This window comes from Cajanus cajan, chromosome 4 (genome assembly GCF_000230855.2).
Source record: "Cajanus cajan strain Asha chromosome 4, NIPB_CcT2T_4, whole genome shotgun sequence".
In the NCBI taxonomy this organism is placed as follows: domain Eukaryota; kingdom Viridiplantae; phylum Streptophyta; class Magnoliopsida; order Fabales; family Fabaceae; genus Cajanus; species Cajanus cajan.
In genome coordinates this window covers 72,050,217-72,069,650 of record NC_138520.1, presented here as the reverse complement: position 1 = coordinate 72,069,650, position 19,434 = coordinate 72,050,217, and the positions used below count along the sequence as shown (strand labels likewise).

At 29.1% G+C, this 19,434-nt stretch overlaps 1 protein-coding gene and 1 non-coding gene across 5 annotated transcripts; both read left to right on the top strand.

Annotated features, from left to right (window-relative positions):
* Window positions 1-1,638: 1,638 nt before the first annotated feature.
* TRNAQ-UUG (transfer RNA glutamine (anticodon UUG)) lies at window positions 1,639-1,710 on the top strand. The gene has a single exon. It is a non-coding gene; the product is annotated as a tRNA-Gln (tRNA).
* A 5,642-nt stretch (window positions 1,711-7,352) lies between these two features.
* Window positions 7,353-15,081, top strand: LOC109801862 (zinc finger CCCH domain-containing protein ZFN-like). Of its 4 annotated transcripts, none has more exons than XM_083072995.1 (7): window positions 7,353-7,740; window positions 9,005-9,162; window positions 9,651-9,713; window positions 10,921-11,094; window positions 11,486-11,776; window positions 12,484-12,801; window positions 14,458-15,081. In XM_083072995.1, the coding sequence occupies exons 1-7, from the start codon at window positions 7,692-7,694 to the stop codon at window positions 14,737-14,739; spliced, it is 1,335 nt and encodes a 444-aa protein (XP_082929121.1). In that variant the 5' UTR covers window positions 7,353-7,691; the 3' UTR covers window positions 14,740-15,081. The 4 variants fall into 4 exon arrangements, with proteins under 4 accessions (XP_082929121.1, XP_020218595.1, XP_082929122.1 ...); XM_020363006.3 differs by having other exon boundaries at window positions 7,357-7,740; window positions 10,921-11,040; XM_083072996.1 differs by lacking the exon at window positions 7,353-7,740 and adding an exon at window positions 7,796-7,958.
* The last annotated feature ends 4,353 nt before the right edge of the window (window positions 15,082-19,434 follow it).

Below are 19,434 nucleotides of genomic sequence, written 5' to 3'. Positions count from 1 at the left end.
TATATATTCACATAGTCATGAGAAGTAAAACATATGTTACTGCTTTCTATAAATGATTCCTGATATAATTTATATTGTTTGGTCTATTGATATGTTTGTATTGCTGATTGTAAACACGTGTAATAGTGTAATTTTGCGTAGTTTTCCCTCGTGATCGTAAGTAGTGTTGGGTTGTGTGAGTTCAATGATGAACCGTACCTAAAAAATATATTTTGACACTCATACCAAAGGACGTCTTCTTAGCAAAAGTAAGATAATCCCCAAGTTTTTGAGGAAAATGTTATGTTTTGCAAGAAAAAATTGTGTTTCTAAAGGGAAGAAAAAATGTTTTAGAACATTGATATCTCTTTTAGTGATTATAGGACAGATTCTTTGTGGACATAAGAAGCTTAATAAATATATATATATATATATATATATATATATATATATATATATAAATATGACTAATTTGTTAGTGTACATTTGTAATGAGATATCTTTTAGTTATTAAGGTATGAAGAATTTTATGATTAAAATTTCAAACAACTTATATAATGTCTTTGTTCAATAGTGAAGTTATGCGCGATTATGCATTTTTGAATTTGATCAATTATTATTTTTCTTTTATTCACCATCAATTGTTGTTAATACAATAGGTTAAACTATGAGAGTTGAGTAAAGATAATTAAGATGAGAGACTCAACCTAACCATAAAAATTTGTACAGCACTCATACTAACTTTATGTTTGTAACACATTTTCAAGTAAAGTAGGTGAACATTAATGACGAAGAGCTTGAAACTTGCATGAGAAAAATGCTTGAATTTTGTGTTTCCAATATATGGGAGTTTGTTTTAATTTATGTATCTTTTCTATTTGTAATGTATGAATACTTTGTCCCGATAGTTTTGTATTAAGTTTTGTAATAGATTTATACTTTAATTCTTATTTAGTTTGGTAAATGATTCTCTATATTAAAAGTTTTTTATGTCTAATTATTTAGGTATGAGTAAGATAATGTCGCCTAATATGTTACATATAATACTAAATAATCTATTTAAAATATAATACAAGTAAAAACTTTTAAATTTAAAGTAAATTAATATACATATATTTATTAATCGCATAATATAAAATATATGATAATTTTAATATATTAAAAAATAAAATAATTATAAATTATTGATTTCTTTATATATATATATATATATATTATTTTATGTCAATAAATGGAATGAAATTATTATAATAATTACACAACTTTCAATTTAAGAAAATTAAAATATTGAAATAAACTTGTTTTTTCCCTTTCTTTTTTTCTCTTTATTTCCCTCATTGTTTTATTCTCATAAATTTAGGAATAACACTTCATTTAATTAAGTTTTTCTTTCTAAAAAAATTTGTTATCACTTCATTTAGTCCTTTTTTCCCCCAAAGTTATCTTTGATAAAATTATTTTATCTAATGATCTTTACAATTTTTGCTTCACATTTAATATTTTTAAAATATTAAGAGAATTCTTTTAATATCTCTAAATATTACAAGTGTGTCAATATTCGTTTTCCTTTTACACATGTTCAACTTCATTTTTTCTATTGTTTGCTTGAGGCGGATGATAACTTATATATACAAATATCATGGAAGCAATAAACCACCTGGTTCTATGGTGTAGTGGTTAGCACTCTGGACTTTGAATCCAGCGACCTGGGTTCGACTCCCGGTAGGACCTTCTTTTTAGCTTTTTTTCACCCCTCATTTTAGATGTTCTAAAATATGAAATTACCAAATTAATATTTCTGTTTTTCCCCCCTATATGAAGTATTCTTAAATGATATGAAGTCTTCTTAATGGTGGAAAAGGTAAACAACGAAAGGAAAACAACTAATGATTATTTTTTTTTATAAATTCAAGTATTTTCTTTTAAATTGAACTTGACAATAATTCAACCAGGCAAAAGAAAAAAAAAAGTTAGCATTATATAAAAAGGCAAATCGACACACTTGCTTCTCACCCCTATTTCTAAGATATATATATATATATATATATATATATATATATATATATATATATATATATTCTGTTGAATTATATTAAAAAAATTCATTATCTTTTACGTGTTTTTCAACAACAGTCAAATTGTAAAAAATATATACATCGTACTAATAAATATTTTATTTATCAAAAAGTTGATATTAGTAAATAGTAACAAATTATCAGATTTGTAAAATGAAATCTTAAACCTTAAAAACATTTTTAAAAAATATATTTTTTATTTTATGAAGAGATAATTTCACCACTTAATTAATATATATATATATATATATATATATATATATTATTTTATTATTATTATATGTTTGGTTCATGCATTCAAAATGCTTTGGCTACCTTGGTTGTTCTTTTATTTGTTTCCTATTTTTTCATTGTTTCAATGAATAGTAAATTTTTAATCTAACGACAATGAATTGTGAGTAATTTTAAAAAGAAAAATAGTAATAGTTTAATTTTTTTCTTCTCAAAGTTTTGTAAAAGGAAATCAATTCCTTGTAGTGAAGAGTTCTACAAGATTGTTCTCACTAATGTAAATATTATCGCATTCAAGGTTTATTCTTCAAATCGTAAATGATCTATATACTTTTTGACACACACATATATATATATATATATATATATATATATATATATATATATATATATTACTTTAGTCCATTATAATTTTTTTCTCAAAAACTTTCATACATATTAGATTATAAATTGACCTTAGCTGAAAAAAAAATTAACAAATTTCTTGACAAAAACGTTAGAGGACTTGATAATCTTATCAATTGTCATTTAGTCTTATATATATATATATATATATATATATATATATATATATATATATATATATATATATATATATATCCTACAAAGATTAAAGTTTGTAAAGGCAACCTATTTATAATTTTCTTCTCTTCTAACTTAATTTTGTTATAGACAATAGTTTTAGAGTTAATCATCCATACATTGCCAGTGTAAAATTTTTTTACACTGGCAACCAATCATATTTTTTAAATTATTTATTTTATTTTTATTTGATTAAATAAGCAAATGACATTGCACTATTAAAAGATATGATTGATTGTCAGTGTAAAAAAACTTTACACTAGCAGTGTATAAATTATTAACTCATAGTTTTATTGAGATGACTCTTGGTAAGCTTTTTAATGATCATACTTCAATTTTTTAGGTCTAAAGATACAATACAATTATGAATTAAGAATGATCATCTATATAAAGTGAAAATCCACATTTATTATGTCATTCTCTAGGTCTCAAGACTCATGTCCCTAATTTTAGGGTCACAAGATGAAATTAAGCAAGAGGCAAACATCTAACCAATATGCTCCTAAAAATAAACTAAAAGGATGACATATTTTACTAAGCAATAAAGAATTTTGAAGTTGAGAAATATGATAGTAGAGAGAAAAAGAGTTAAGGAAAATGATTCAATACTTGATCATGAATAAGAATATTTTTAACCATTCTTTGAAATAACAAATTTTCATTATCCTTCAAGACCAAGTTCAATGAAAGATTTAGACTTTGACCTGAAAGTTTAAAGTTTAGAAGAATCTAAATTTTTTTTGTGTCTTTGAAAAACCTTTTGATGTGACCAAAATTCAATAGGATATTTACTTTAAAGATATTTTTACTAACCTTAAAAAAAATGTTTTACTAGCATTCATAAATAGATTTTGATATTCCTTGTGATTGAGCTTCTCGTTAAATCTTAAAAAGTAATATCATTCTTCAATACTTAACTCATGATTGTCTTTCATATGTTGTCTAACTTGAAGTGAAACATAAATACTGACACACTAAAATAAGATAACTCTTCTAATATCAACTGATCAAAACAAGTAGTTGAATTGATTATGACAAAGGTAATTAAATATAGAAACAAACCAATTTCAAAGAGACTTAACAAAATTTACAAAAAAATGTTCCTTAGGACAAAATGGTCATCATTGAGTTGGAAAAACTACTTTAGAAACTGAGAATGGATAGTTAATTTTGAGCTTGAAAATGACAATTTTTTTTTACCACACTATTATCATGGGATTTGTTATAATTAAAAAGAAATCCTTTGATAATGTTGTTGAATGTCAAGGGCTCAAGATGATTGTATAAGGAGATCAAATACAAAGACTTATTTTACCCATTTATATATTTTTTTTTATAATTTACTTGTAATGCCCTGTAATATATTTAAAAACAAATACATTTTCTTTAGTACTTTTACTTTTGGGATAATTTTAAAAGTTACAATTTAACTTAATAGCTATGTTTTTCCTTTTAATATCACATTTTTTTTAATATGCATTTGTTCCGACACATCCTTGCTAATGGATCCTTGGCAAGTTTTAAATTTCATCACCCTTTTGGTAATTTGGTCTCACACTCTATGATTTCCAATTTTATTAGACTTTGGTCCCAATAAACATATAGTAGTGAGTCCTAGGCATATTTATAGAATTTGGTCTCCAGTACTTTGGTACGTTGGTCCTACATGTCTTATTTGTAATGGGTTCCATCAAAATGTATGAAATATAATATAGTTTGGAGAACTTATAAGTCATAGTTCATTATATGAAGTTAGTTGAATAAATCTAACCTAAATTATCGTCTAATTTGTGACCAACTGGGCATAGTTAATAAATTTTTCTCTCAGCTCCTTTCTTCTCATGCCATACAGTCCATGATTTTTCTTAGGACATGACGTTGGTTTTGGCCTTAACCTTCAGTTTGACCATTGTTTTTCCCTGACTCATTCTTTTTCCTTACTTGCAAATTGAGAGTATTGGCATCTATTTTGACTTGTTTAAGATATCACTCATGTTTGAGATAATTGTTTGCACAAATCCTAAACTCCTCCATATTTTTTGACCTTAGCTTGACTAGGGATAAGCCAAATAGAATGTCTCTTCATGTCAACTTTATCACCATGTGAAGTCGGATATATTTGAGCAAGTTGGAGAAGAAAGCTATTTCTTTCTAGAATCTCCCTAAAAATTCTTGAAAGCATCTTTGCGTAATTGAATAACCATAACAAATGTATATGAATCCTTAGGGTTTCTAATTTTATGATAATTATTGAAAAAGCCAATACAATATTATCTTTCCTATGAATCAATTTTTGAGGAACAAATCAAAACAATCAAAAATATTATCTATAAATGTATTATAAAATTTTCAAAATACTACAACACTAGAATCTTTATAAATAACATTTAACTAAAAAAATAATCAAATCTTTGTTAGGACTTTTCCTTCTATATAGGGCATTTGATATATAAATTTTTTTACTTTATCGAGAATTTGACTTTAGAATATTAGTTTTTCATGTTTGATTTGTTATTTAAAAATAATATTTTTAGAAAATTTGTTTCTCCAAAATAATTTTTAGATAGGTTTCACGTGAAATTGATCTTATGAAAATGTGAGAAATTAGCATTTCTAAGTTAAAAATAATGTTTTAATATGATAAAAATGTTATATTACTTTTATTTGTTTGTTTAATGTAATAAAATTCATTAATTCATATGTAACATTTATAAACATTCATAAAAGCATTTATGATTAACAAAATAAATTTTTATCATCATCAAAAATCACAATTTTAAGTCAATTACCATACTAATATATTACAATAGCATGAAAGATGAGTAAGTGTGTACAAAAATGCACTATGAAACTCAAATCAATAATAATCTCACTAGGATAAAATGAGTATCTTTTATAGTTACATTAAATATTTATATAATTAGACTAAATTTTTTGGCACAAAACCAAATACAAGTGCAAAAGAGGACATTCTACATCGAGTAAATCTATAACCTATGCAAAAGAGAACATTTTCTACATTGATTCCTTTGCAAATGATGTAAAAAAATTGTCAAAATTTTTTAATTATGTCACTGTATACTTTTATTATCTAGGTTATTTAATATAAAGTCCTGACATAAAATATTATTTTTGTACAACTATAAAACTTTTTGTGAACAATTATATTTTGTTTATAAATGTAGTAACACGATAACTTTAAACAAAATGTTTTAGGTGGACGAAATTGTTTGAACCATAGGCTTAATCTGTAACACCAATTAAAATTAAAAGGTAAATATAGGAATTATAAAAAAAATGAAATGAAATAAACTCACATGATTATTAATTTTAAATAATTTTTATTTATTATACTTTATCAAATTATAAATCAGAAACATAAGTAGATTCAAAAGTTAAAAAATAATTTATAAAACTTGAAATAAGCCATTGGGTTAAAAAGACTTGTACTTTCATACAGCTCGAGAGTTAAACGCAATCAGTTTCTAGAGACAAGCTTGATTTATTTCCGTATTTTTTTGTTCATAGCTTTACTTGTTTTTATTTCATTTTATTTTGTATTTTTGTGCATTAATTTCCATTATTTTTCATGGGGGGTCAACTTCATGCTAAAACTGCAAGCCGTCTTCCACGAACTCTTTTTCTGCTTTCCTTTCTAAACCAATGGTTCCAAATTCGATTATCCACTCCTTTCGCCTTTTTTTCTTTTTCTTTATGCACCAATCATCAATCACCACATGATCGTAAATATCAACCATACCTTTTCTTTTCTTATTTCTCAAAAAAATAAAAAATAAAAATCAGCTTTACCAACACCAATAAATTAAAAACAAAGCAAAGAAACAAAAACAACCAAATGAAAGAATGTTACTTGTTAGTTGTTACGGTGACTGTAAATCAAAAAATATATATAAACACTTAGCATATTCTCATGAATATATGAAGAATGTGTTTTATCATTCTTTTAGAAATTCTTTTTAAAAGTATTCTTCAACGTAAAACGCTTTTAAGAAAAGAATAATTTCTATATTCTCATTTTTCTTTATCAGAAAAAAGTGACGAAAAAACACCATTCTCATTATTATATTCTCAGAAATGATATTTTCATAAACAAAAGTAGATAATTTTCCAAGATTGAAAATATTACAAAAATGAAGATTGAACCCTCAATGCTTATTACTTAAAACCAACTTCTTTAATTTTTTTTTCCACACATTTAATATTTTTATTTTTTTCTTTCAAAAAGAAGTTCGTGCGAGTCGTGACAGAGAAGCACTAGGTCACGTGGGAGTGAAAAAGTAATTTCATTTTTCCCATTGTTTTAATCAAGAAAATAATAATATAATAATATTACTACATGTTGACGTAAAAAAGGCATAGAAGTCAAAATTGGCTAATTAAATAAATGCAAGAAAAAGAAAAAGGGTGTGGAAAAAGGATACGCGGTACTAATAGCGATAAACGAACGTGTGTTGTGGAAGACGCGGGTGAAAAAAGCGAATAGTGTCATAGTAACAGTAAGAGATGATTGGCGTAGTGTGATTGGTTGGTTTTTATTCCTTGTTCTCGTTTGTGGAGTGGAGAACACAACGCCACCTCTGGTTCTTTCTTCCTTTTCTCTCTTTCTTTCTCTCCACCAACACACACACTCTCTCTAACACTTTTTTTTTTAATTAGTAAAATGAAAATTATTATTATTATTATCGATTTTATTTAATTGTTGTTGGTGTGGGAGGGTGATCGTAGTTATAGTGAGTGGCGAGTGAGGGGAACGAAATAATGTGTAGAGTGACAGGGCGGTGATGATAGCAGTGTTGTGCGTGTATGGAATTCGATGCCGCGATTCCCGTGTCCCGAGAGCACCTTCCGCAAGGTCCTTTGTTTTTTTTCTCTCTGCGTACTTTTTTTTTTTTTCTTTTCTTTCTTCTTTCTCTTCTGTGATAAATAGCTTTGTTTCAATCTCGTTCGTTCCGATCACGTGCGTTTTCGTGATCTTCTCATCGCGGATGATCCGCGATGGATGATCATCGCGCTTGTTTTTCTTCCTGTTTTGTTGTTCTGAGGTCCGATTGCGTTATTCTGAGATCTGAGGTGCTTCGTCTCTCAATTCTGCATCTGTTATGTATTTTTCACGTTAGGGACTAACTTGCAAATAATTTTTTTATGTTTTTTATTTTGATTGGATTTCACTTCGCTGTATGTGCTTGTTTGTGTTGGTGTTGGTGGTTTCTTAACCGCTTTGGGAATGTTCGTGTTCATGTGCGTGTAATTTGGTTGTTCTGCTTTTTGACTGGACAATAAAAACCGCAATCGGAGCTACTTTTTCTGATTGCGCTTCCTTGTTCGCTTGAATTCAATTTAGTAATGAATATAATATGACTTTTCCTGATTCAAACTAGTAATTGGTTATGCTAGTGCTTTTGTGATTTTAGATTTAGATACTTTCTTGTGCTTTTGTGATAAATTGTTTTTATTGAACACTTTAATAATTACTAATCTAAGCGAGGCGGCCGCAGGCTGCAGTTGTTAAAATAATGTTTAACTGTAAAAATTTCGTCACAAAAGTGTAGATTATTCTTTAGTGTCATATTTAAAACACTGAAAAGAAAATCTAAGTGCTGTTTACGGAAATTTTTTGAAATTTCTTTTATGTTTAATGAATATTTTACGAGTTTAATTTATATGCATGTATAAAAAAAATTATTATCAAACAGTAATAAATCATGTATAAATGAATTCTGAAGTAGTTATTGTAAAAATAATAATAAAATTATTATACTGATTATTTATGATTATGTGAGAGTGCAATACGCGTTACTTTAGTCATAATTTAAATTTTAAACCATTTTTCCCGATCATGCTTTTTAAAAGAAGCCAGGAAATTCAGAAATGCCTTGAGCTCATATCGCTCCCAATAGGGGTTTTAATGTGGTTTGGACGAAAATATCAAACTGAAGAAAATGTCCTTGAAATTTTAATTTTAAATTTCATACAAGTAACTTTCTATGTCAGATACATATTTATAAGCCTAAGCCAAGTTTGTAATGCACTGAGATACTTAAAGTGACAAATAGAAGTCTAAATTAAAATGATGTCTCTTTTTGAGAAATTGACCTGTTCGTATCATGTGATTTCAGATGCAATGTGGCAAATTAACTTGAGGTCAAGTGAAACAATGGAATCAGGACCTTATCCTGAGCATCCAGGAGAACCGGATTGTTCATATTACATTAGGACCGGCCTTTGTAGATTTGGAGCAACATGTCGATTTAATCATCCTCCTAACAGGAAGCTGGTATGATCCTTGCAATGCTTTTGGACAAATTGTACTTGCATATTTGTTATATATGTATTAGATATTATCTACATAGAATATCCCGTAGACAGTTGAAACTATTTTCTGTTGTCCCTTTATATTCTTTCGACAAGCATTTTTTGCTTAGTTTATCCCTAATTTCCTATTAACAATGCTTGCATTTTCCACTTTCTCAATTGGATCATGTCAGTGAGTTAGCAGACAACAAAGATGCACACACACACATACACACCTGGGAGGATATAACTTGCATTTGTGTATAGCTTTTGTTTTCTTTACACATCTGTTTTTTTATGGGCAAATTTCTTTTAGCTGTTTTCACCTTTTTTTTTTTTGGTTTTAAGCTTGTTTCTGTGCTGTCTATGGTCAAAACTATGTTGCTGTATTGTTGGTAATTTTCATTTTGATCACACATTATTAGTTAAATAATATAGTTACCTAATAGTTTTTTCTTTGAATACTGTCAGGCTATTGCCGCTGCACGGATGAAAGGTGAATTCCCAGAAAGGATAGGACAGCCAGAATGCCAGGCATGTACTTGTTTCTCAATGAATGCATAAGGTGCACATTGCTTGTTTATGTGCATGCTCTGTGAATTTTCTTTTTTAAAGGTGGAATTTTATAATTTTTCAAAACTACTTGAACTCTTTAGGATACTTGCAATTGCCTGAGAGAATTCCTCTCAGCCCCTATGAATGTATACTTAATCTAATTTCAATTCAAATCCTAATAGAAGATAGATCCTAAATTGTAAGGATAAGAGATAAGCATATGTTCTATAAGGGACAGGTGATTTGGATCCTTGGTGAACATATCTATTAGTTGATCATTAGAGTATACAAACGAAGTAGTGATATCCCTAGAAAGAATCTTCTCTCGCATAAAATGGCAATTAACCCTGGTGTGTTTGGTTTGCCCAAGACTGGATTGGGGGCAATATGAAATGCAACTAGATTATAACAAATAAATTTATAGGACTTGTATTGCAAAATCTCAACTCTTCAAATTATGGTCAAAGCCATATAATAAGTCCACAAGTTGCAAGAGCCATATCTCAATGCTCTATTTTTGTACTTGATCTTGCAACTGCAATTTGCTTCTTGCTTTCATGAGATGTGGTTACCCCTAATAAGGATACAATATCCACCAGTGGATATTCATCTTCATACCCAACAATGTCTGTATGTCATTTTTTCATAAATCAACCCCTTTATTGGAGAGCTCTTGATATATAAGATCTGAATTACTATAGTCCAGTGGAAGTGGTATTTTGGGTGGAAACTTAACAGAATTTGAATTTTCTTTCTGCATGAATGTCTTTGCCAAAACTTTTAGGCAGCTGATTAATGTTTATCTAACATTAGTTCAGTTTAGCATTCATCTGTCCGAAAATCAGTTAAAAAATTTAGTAGTTAAACTTGAAGTGCACTTTTTAAAATTTTTTAAAAAATTTGAAACTATAAAAAGATTTTATACATTGATTTGAATTGATAGAACAAAGTATTAAATAGTTTTCAATTTTTTTAAAAATTTGCTAACTTGATCTATGCATTAAGAATTTTTAATTCAATGGTTGAATCATTTAAATTTGATATAAAACATGAGTTATTGAATAAAGTAAGTCTAGATAGACTTATTCTTGGAGTAAGTGGATCCCTCCTCATATATATATGTACTTGTATATTTAAATGTTCACCACATTACAAATACTGATCCCTTTTTTTTTATGCTTTCCAGTACTATTTGAAGACAGGAACTTGCAAATTTGGAGCCACATGCAGGTTTCATCATCCTAGAGACAAGGCTGGGATTGCTGGAAGAGTTGCCTTGAATTTTTTAGGCTATCCACTCCGCCCAGTTAGTATTGAATACTTATCTCTTATTTTATATCTAAATACAGCTAAGCCTAAGGTAGTAATTGTTTGTAATTTTTGGCCCATTCTTGTTTGATTGCTTGTTTGGTTTATAGCACAATTAACTTGCCTGATACGTTTCTAGACTTAAAAGCTTTAATAAAGATGATGCTTCTTTCTCTTTCTGTTCTGTATACATTGTCTAAAATTTTGTGGCCTTGCAACTTGTATACTTTTATTCATATAACACTTCTATTATATATACGACACTGGAAAGTTTTGCTAGATTGTTGATATTAATAGTCTAGTTCTATATTTTCTCGTTTCTTGCTGATACGGAATGACCCTGAGCAGATAATGATTCTATTTAATGTCTGACACCTGATTGTTTCGTGGGTTTGTTGATATTTATAGTCTAATTGTATATTCTCTGTTTATTGTTGATACAGAATGAGCCTGAATGTGCCTATTATTTAAGAACTGGACAATGTAAATTTGGTAACACATGCAAATTTCACCATCCTCAACCAAACAATATGGTGCTTTCCATGCGAAGTTCTCCTGTTTATCCTACTGTCCATTCTCCAACTACACCAGGTCAGCAGTCATATGCGACAGGAATTACAAATTGGTCTAGTTCATCGTATATTCCTAGCCCACGTTGGCAAGGCCCTTCAAGTTATGCACCTTTAATTCTACCTCAGGGAATGGTTTCAGTGCCTGGGTGGAGTGCGTACAGTGTAAGTCATCCATTCTTTCATTGAGAAGGTAATAAGGAAGAAATAAAAAGATGTGATATTCTATGCTTGTGACAGATTAAAAGGCACATTTTTCTCAGGAGATGCATGTTATGTAATTTTCTTAAGCAGGAGTTTTACCATTTGTTAGATATAAAACCCTTCATGTGCTTTAATCTAATAGCTAAGCTTTTGGGATACTTTGTTCATGACATGGTATCGAAGTTAAATTAGAGTTTGATTATTGTTGTCCTTGTTATTCTAAATAATAGTTAAATTTCAACTTGTGTGAGGGGGTGTGTTAAAAATAAAACCATTCCAGTGCTTTCATCCAACAACTTAAATCTTTGAGAGAGTTGGTTGATCATATTGACACCATCATTTATATTTCCTTCAGATTTTGATCTGACTTTGTGAATGGTTGTTTGACTCTGGATTTTTAATTTTATATGCTAGTAGGATATATTTCCCTCCTATGTTCTTCCCTACCAAGGTATTTTTTGTGTAAAAAGTTGAGCTTGTTACACTGTTAGAGAGAAATTTATTGCATTTATGTTTCAAATAATACATTGGTGTCATTGTCATCTATCTGGTTTTATGGTGAACAATTACTGTCATAATGGCACATGGCTGATATGTACTGACCTGTTTTACAGATCTTGCTTTTTCTGAGATGTATCAACATCCTAATGGAATATTCATTTTTTCAGGGCCAAATGGGACCAGAAAGTCCACAACAAACAATGGGAAATGGCCAAAGCTATGGAACTTCTCGGCAAAGTGAACCAGCTACTGCAGGATCCCAGGGGGCATATTCTCAATTTCGATCTGGCTCTGTTCCTGTAGGGTTCTATGCATTGCAGAGGGAGAGCATATTTCCTGAGAGACCTGATCAGCCTGAATGCCAATTCTACATGAAGACTGGAGATTGCAAGTTTGGTGCGGTCTGTCGTTTCCATCATCCACGTGAAAGGATGATTCCTGCTCCTGACTGTGTTTTGAGTCCCATTGGCCTTCCTTTACGTCCTGTGAGTTGAATTCTTGCTCTTGGGTTCCATATGCCAAGTTTATATTTCATTAAAATAAATTCTCTTTTTTCCTGAATTTAAAACTTCATAATAGTTCTCATAGGTTTTGAGTTTAGTATGGCCTAAAAAAAAGATGAGTGTTCTTAAATTTGCTTGAAGGTTAATTACTTTGTTACTGTATTATTCTTTACTCTTTACATTTGTCTATTTTTTAATTTGAATCCTCTAATTTTAGCTTCTAATAGAGAGATAGACATGACACATTTATGAGACTATATGGAGGAATTTTAGGAGCCTGTGCTGAAAATTTGGGTTCTCTGATATAGGGTATTGTACTTGTATCTATCTCTTCTAAAATGACTAACTCGGGAGCTGAAATGAGCAAAATTGTAGTTTGTAAGCTTGGCAAGGGGGAGTAACTAATATCCTATGGGATAAGGGTCTGATGTTAGAGAGAGGGAAAAGAACCGAGGCAATGCAGAATATATGGTATCAGTTTCATTTCTATCAGTGTTCAGTTAACATTTTCATGAAATAAAAGGATTCAAATCACTACGTTTGACTTTTTTTATTTTAAAATATTAGGAAGTAATGTGCTTGTTTAAACTTTTTTATTTATTTAAATAGAATAACAGTTTTCTATTTTTTTATATGGTTTAAACTTTTTTTTATAAAAAAATAGTTATATGTTTTTTCATGAAGCAACTCTTATCTGGTTCTTAAAAAAAATACTTTTTTTAAAAATCATTTTGTTGGAAATTTTTTAGACAAAGTGGCATAATATGTCCTAGTTCCATTCATGACAGCCTATAAATTGTTTAATCAAAATAAATGGAAACCCTTTCATTGAACTATGCAACAGCATTACAGATGTTTGAATCTGAGACATCGAAGAATTGTAGTTTTAAGTGCAACAGTAATCTGAAGTCAACTTAATGGTTTGAAGCAATTGTAGAATTGAAGACAGAACAGATAATGAAAACTATTGAATTTGGACTAGGCCTAACTCAACCCCTAAAGCTAGCTTATGAGGTGAGAATTTCCTTCAGCTTTTATAAGCTCTACTTTGGCCATATATTATACTGGGAAAGCCACAGGGTCAGGTAGTTTGCACTGGGAAAGTGGCAAGGTCTGTTGGATTTTTGGACAGTTGATGGGTGCCAATATCAAATCTATGACACTGATACCATCATGAATTTATGTTGGACCTAACTCAACCTCAAAAGCTTGCTTATGAGATGAGGATTGCACAAGTCTTTATAATTTTGTGCCATATATATAGTCAACGTGGGATCTCAACAAAAACAAAACCAATATAAAATATCTTAAGTGTGCACATCTCTTGTTACATATAAATCAAATTGCGATATTTGATTGCACCAGTGTTGATTCCTGTGCTTTTTGATGTAGCATATCATTCCCAAAAAATTGTGTCTGGTTTAATTCCTTCTTTGAACTGTGTGAAATGCAGTTTAGTATTTTAACTAGATGTGACCTTTTTTTCTTGGGTAAAGTGAATAAATTCCATAAAAAAGATTAGTTTGCTGTGATTAGACAGACAATTTGCAATTATTTTTTACATTATTTCCTTCACATTGATATGATCTTTTTATTGATTTTGGTACATGCTAATAGTGGTTGTCCCATTTGCTACAGGGAGAGCCTTTGTGTGTCTTCTATTCACGTTATGGCATATGCAAATTTGGGCCAAGTTGCAAGTTTGATCACCCAATGGGAATCTTCACCTATAACATATCTGCATCACCTTCAGCTGATGCCCCAGGTCGGCGATTGTTAGGTTCTTCATCAGGAAGTGCTGCATTAAATTTATCATCAGAAGGACTTGTTGAGTCAGGCTCAGCAAAGCCAAGGAGGCTTTCATTATCAGAGACCAGACAGATTCCTTCTGGTGATGATAACATTGATGAAGAGGGATAATGATGTCTCTTGGAAATGGGTCATTTGCTTTTTACAATTTTTTTTCAGGGGAGAAAAGGGTAATCTGTAAATTGATTTTCCCATTGCTGGAGATGTACAGACTACAGAGTTCATGTCAAGCTGAGTCTGTCATGCTATTTAATGCAGTTGACAGATTCAGTTGTTCTGAATTTCATGCTGTCACATTGTATAAATTTTACAAATATTTGTCACATTTGGTGAAAATCCAGTGTGAACATTTCTTCAGTCCTTAAGTCAGTCTATCTATTTAATGTTTTCCCAATATGTAAAAAAAGTTTCTTTGAAAATCATAATGATCAATATTTGGCTCCTGTGTGAATCTTTCTTTGGTGCAGGTTTGAAATTCAGTGCAAAGACTTTTCTTTCTCAAAACAGTTGGGTTTATGCTGTTTACTGTGCATGCATAGAAATCTTTTTCAACAGCAAGTCAACAGTATGATCAATATCCTTTTATTTTTCACATTTTTGTACATTCTTATCAGAATACAGCAGCAGTCCAAGGAAGTTTTAATTGTTGCATTTGTCATATTTTCTTTAAAGTAAAAATAAAAGCAACTATTCTATAATTTTATCTGTAATTCTACTTTCCCATGGTATATTTGTTCTTTTTGTATGATTGATTGTCCTAGATAGAATTCGTTTTGCAGAAGTTGAAGGGAAACAGAAGCACATTATTTTTATGCTGTTTTGCATTTGTCAAGCCTCATTGCAATTGTGACTTCTGTTCTTATAGGGTTCAGGCTACAAATTACTTAATTACATGCTTCAATTAATTGTGGGTGGATGGTCCTTTCTGGCTTGGAGTTCGGTTAACAGTTCACATGCAACTAAATCATGGTCGGCAGTTTAAATCTTTTCTGGAGGCTTTATTAGCATTAATTCATTGGTGGAATATAGATGTAAATGATGTGTTGCCCGCTGATTAGCAAGTGTTCTCAGGTACTACGTCCATTCTTTCTTTTATTTCCTGATACATAGAGAACGGTGTGATGATCATTGTCATGATTTGAACTAATTCTGTTTTTTGCAGTCCTGTGCTGACAGCCAAATCCTGAGAAGTTTGTTTTATTGTGCTAGACTGTTTTCTGAATCCGAATTTACTATTTTTAAAAACTTGCTTGATTGACCTGTTTTATTATAATTAATTCGCAGTTTATACCTTAATATTTCTTGGTGAGTGATAGCGTGTTTGGTTTTATGTTGCCGATGTGATTTTCTTTATTTAGCTATGAGTTAAGAAGCCAATACTTATAGTTTCCTTGATTTTAGGTTAAATTGGACTAATTCTTTGCTTTCTGATGAATTTCCAAACCTGCACTGAGTAAATTTCCAAGCTTCATTGGTTATTAGTTCAAAGAAATACGCAAGTTTTCTGAGTTCTGTGGGATACAGCATTGATTCAGTGGGTTGGTTGGTGAGTCATTTCTGGGCTATAAAATCTGAATTACTAAGAAGGATCATTTCTTTTTCATTTCGATCGGAAAAGCAGTTCAGATTGGATTTTTCTTTTTTTGGTAAAATATTCTTTTTGCAGAAAATATTATTAAAACCATGAATAACACTAACAAATGCTGCATATTAACGTTGTAAAGCAAAAGGATAAGAATATATTGTAGACAGTTATCTAGCTATTGGTATTTCCGTGGTTGTCAGGTCTGCTCTACGGCTTTACTAGGCACTCTCTTTAAACTTGTGTTTTTGCCTTTAATTTAGTGCGTGCACGAATTTAAAGCTGTGTTTGTCAAAGAATAAATCTGTTAATCTCTTTTCCTTTTCTATATTTAGTGACAACCAGTGATTTAAAACTCGGATTGAACCGGCCGGTCGGACCGGTTGGACCGGAAACCGGTAGTCCAGCCAGTCCGAATCTTAAGTTGGATCGGTTATGCAGTCGACCCATTTCAAACCGGATTGAACCGGTAAATTTTCTGGTTCAACCGGTGAATCAGTGGGTCAAACTGGTTCAATCACTTTTCTTTCTTATTTTTTTTAAAATTTTTTTTAAGAGACCATAAATCACAAAAATAATAATGAAAATTGAATCTCTTAATGGAAGAGCAAAGAGTCTTATTAAATATAACAATGACTACTTGTTTTAATGTATTTGTTTGTAATATATACAACTTAAATAACTTTTATAGTATATTATTAATTTTAAATTATATATTTAATAATATAATATCTATATAGATATTACATATATTATTTTGTGATATCAATTGCAAACATATTATATATGTACATATTATTTATATTTTTAATTTGTATTAATATACCGTTTAACATATAATTTTTTATGTATTTTTTTACAAAATAAAAATAAAAATAATTTTAAATAAGATAGAAAAATTGAAATTTAAAATAAAATATGAATTTATTAAAATTTATAAGTATAAAATATATTTAATATGAATATTTTTTTTAATAAAAATAAATAAAAATCGAGTCATACAGTTCAACTAGTGATTTAACGGTTTAACCTTTAATTTACTGACACAATACCTTAATCGGTTCGATTACCGGCCTAATTTTTAAAATTATGTGTGGAACACCTCTCTAAATCAAATACACTTAAAAGCCGGGAAAAAAAAAGAAGGAAAAGTACATGATGAATACCACTTCCGGAACCACGATTATGTAAAATTGGGTAAACAATTGATCCTCAAACAAAAAAATTCAAAAGAAGTGTAGGAGATATTTCTGTACATGACTTTACGCGAAGTCAAAAAGTTATCAACTTTTTATTAATGTATTGTGAGGATTTTGTGATTGTTTGTCTGTATATTTATCATTTCTAATAAAATCATGCAAAAGCTCACAAGCGCGTTTAGTAATTATTATGAAATGACCTAGTTTCAAACTGAGTAGTTGAGAGATTTGAGAAATGTTAAAAATTCATATTTATCTGAAAGCACAAATACATTGCGGCAGTCCAAATAAGGATTGTTTAGTTTTCATATTTATTTAGATGTGGAAAATTTTGGTAAGACTAAACTACTTTTTTAAAAGTCTGAAATATATCATTAATGTTTGTAGTTTTTAATTGTTATATTTTTTTTATTTCATTTTACACAAGTCTCTAAACTTTCCTATTGCTGTGGGCTTTGTGTCGTCACTTGACTTGGAGACAACGTTGCTGTCGTAGGCATTTGAGAATTGTTATTTTTTAAAAGAGAAATTACTTTTTTCTTTTGTTTTATCGGAAAATTGTTAGAAATAAGTTAATATTTTTTCTAACATTAGTTGAATTTAGCACACGCTAATAGTATGAAAGATTTGGTCCCCAAAAAAAAATTCAGTACAGAAGACAGTGAAATACTTCGATGTTCATTTGGAGTCCCATTTTTTTACTTAGGTTTGGTTCTCTCATTTTTAATTTAGTCTTAATAATGTTTTAAATTAACGTTGTCTCTATCAAGGACTTGTTTGCATTTTTGGAGGAAAAAAACACTTTTTAACTTAAAAATATGTTAAATTTTTGGTAATTTAGATAAATATTTTCATGAAAATGTCAAAATGTTATTTTTTTTTTAAAAGTTAAAAAAATGGATTTTTCTTTCTTTCCAAATATAATATCATAATTTAAAGCTTATACAAGTGCTCCCAACCCTTTTATTCGGTTCTATGAATTTTGAGTAGAAAAAGTGTAATGAGGAGAAATGGAGTCAAGATTAGAGTGTTTTCATATTTGGAAACCAGAAGTAGGCTGGACGTGTTAAAACTTAAAAGTTGCTTTTGATCTAACTTTTTTAATTTTTATTTTCATTAGAGGATAGATCGAGTTGAAATGGGTCCAAAATTTTTTGAGAACCTAATTTATCCTTTTTCATAAACAAATTATATATTATTTTATATAATGATTGAAATGTTTTTATATCGTATTTTTTACTTACTTTTTCTACTCAAACAAATAAATTGAGAGAATTTTTTTTTTCTCTCTTTGTATTTTTCTTTTAATCCAATCAACCAAAACAAAGAGAGTCATGATGGAATTTATGACTTTGATCGTTTGTAAATAAATGTAATTTCAGGGATTAATTTAACGAAAAAGATAGGAAATTCAAAAGAAATATGAATACAAAATATGGATCAATCAATTATTATAACAAAAAAAATTATAAAAATGTACAATAACGAAAAAAAAGTGCAAACGAAAAAACAAATTTGTATGTTTATATTTCTTAAGCCATCAATCGAGTTTTACTGTAATAGAATAGTTTTTCAACGATAACAACAACAAACAATTTTTTCATTAGTTAGGATTAGTTACATCAGTTGCACGATGACATAATATTTTATCGTGGATCATGTTTTAAGACAAATTATTAACCTTTTTAATTGTATTATATAAATTGAACTATCAAACGATGTAAATATATATTTCTTTAAAGTTGTTTTATTTTTTAAATTTAATTTTGTATCACATTATGTAATTTTTCAACATATATATATATATATATAATTTTATAATATAAATATTTCATTATTCCAAGGCTAAGTTCATCTTAAAAATGGCTCATAGTTTAATTATTTTAAGTTGTCTAACAAGAAGACTGTTTACCATCTTACACAAATCAATTTCATATTTGCATTTATCCAAATACGTGACACATAAGGTGTCTTTGTAAACATTAACGGATAAGTTAGTTAAAAATTGAAAAGCTAGTTAAAAGA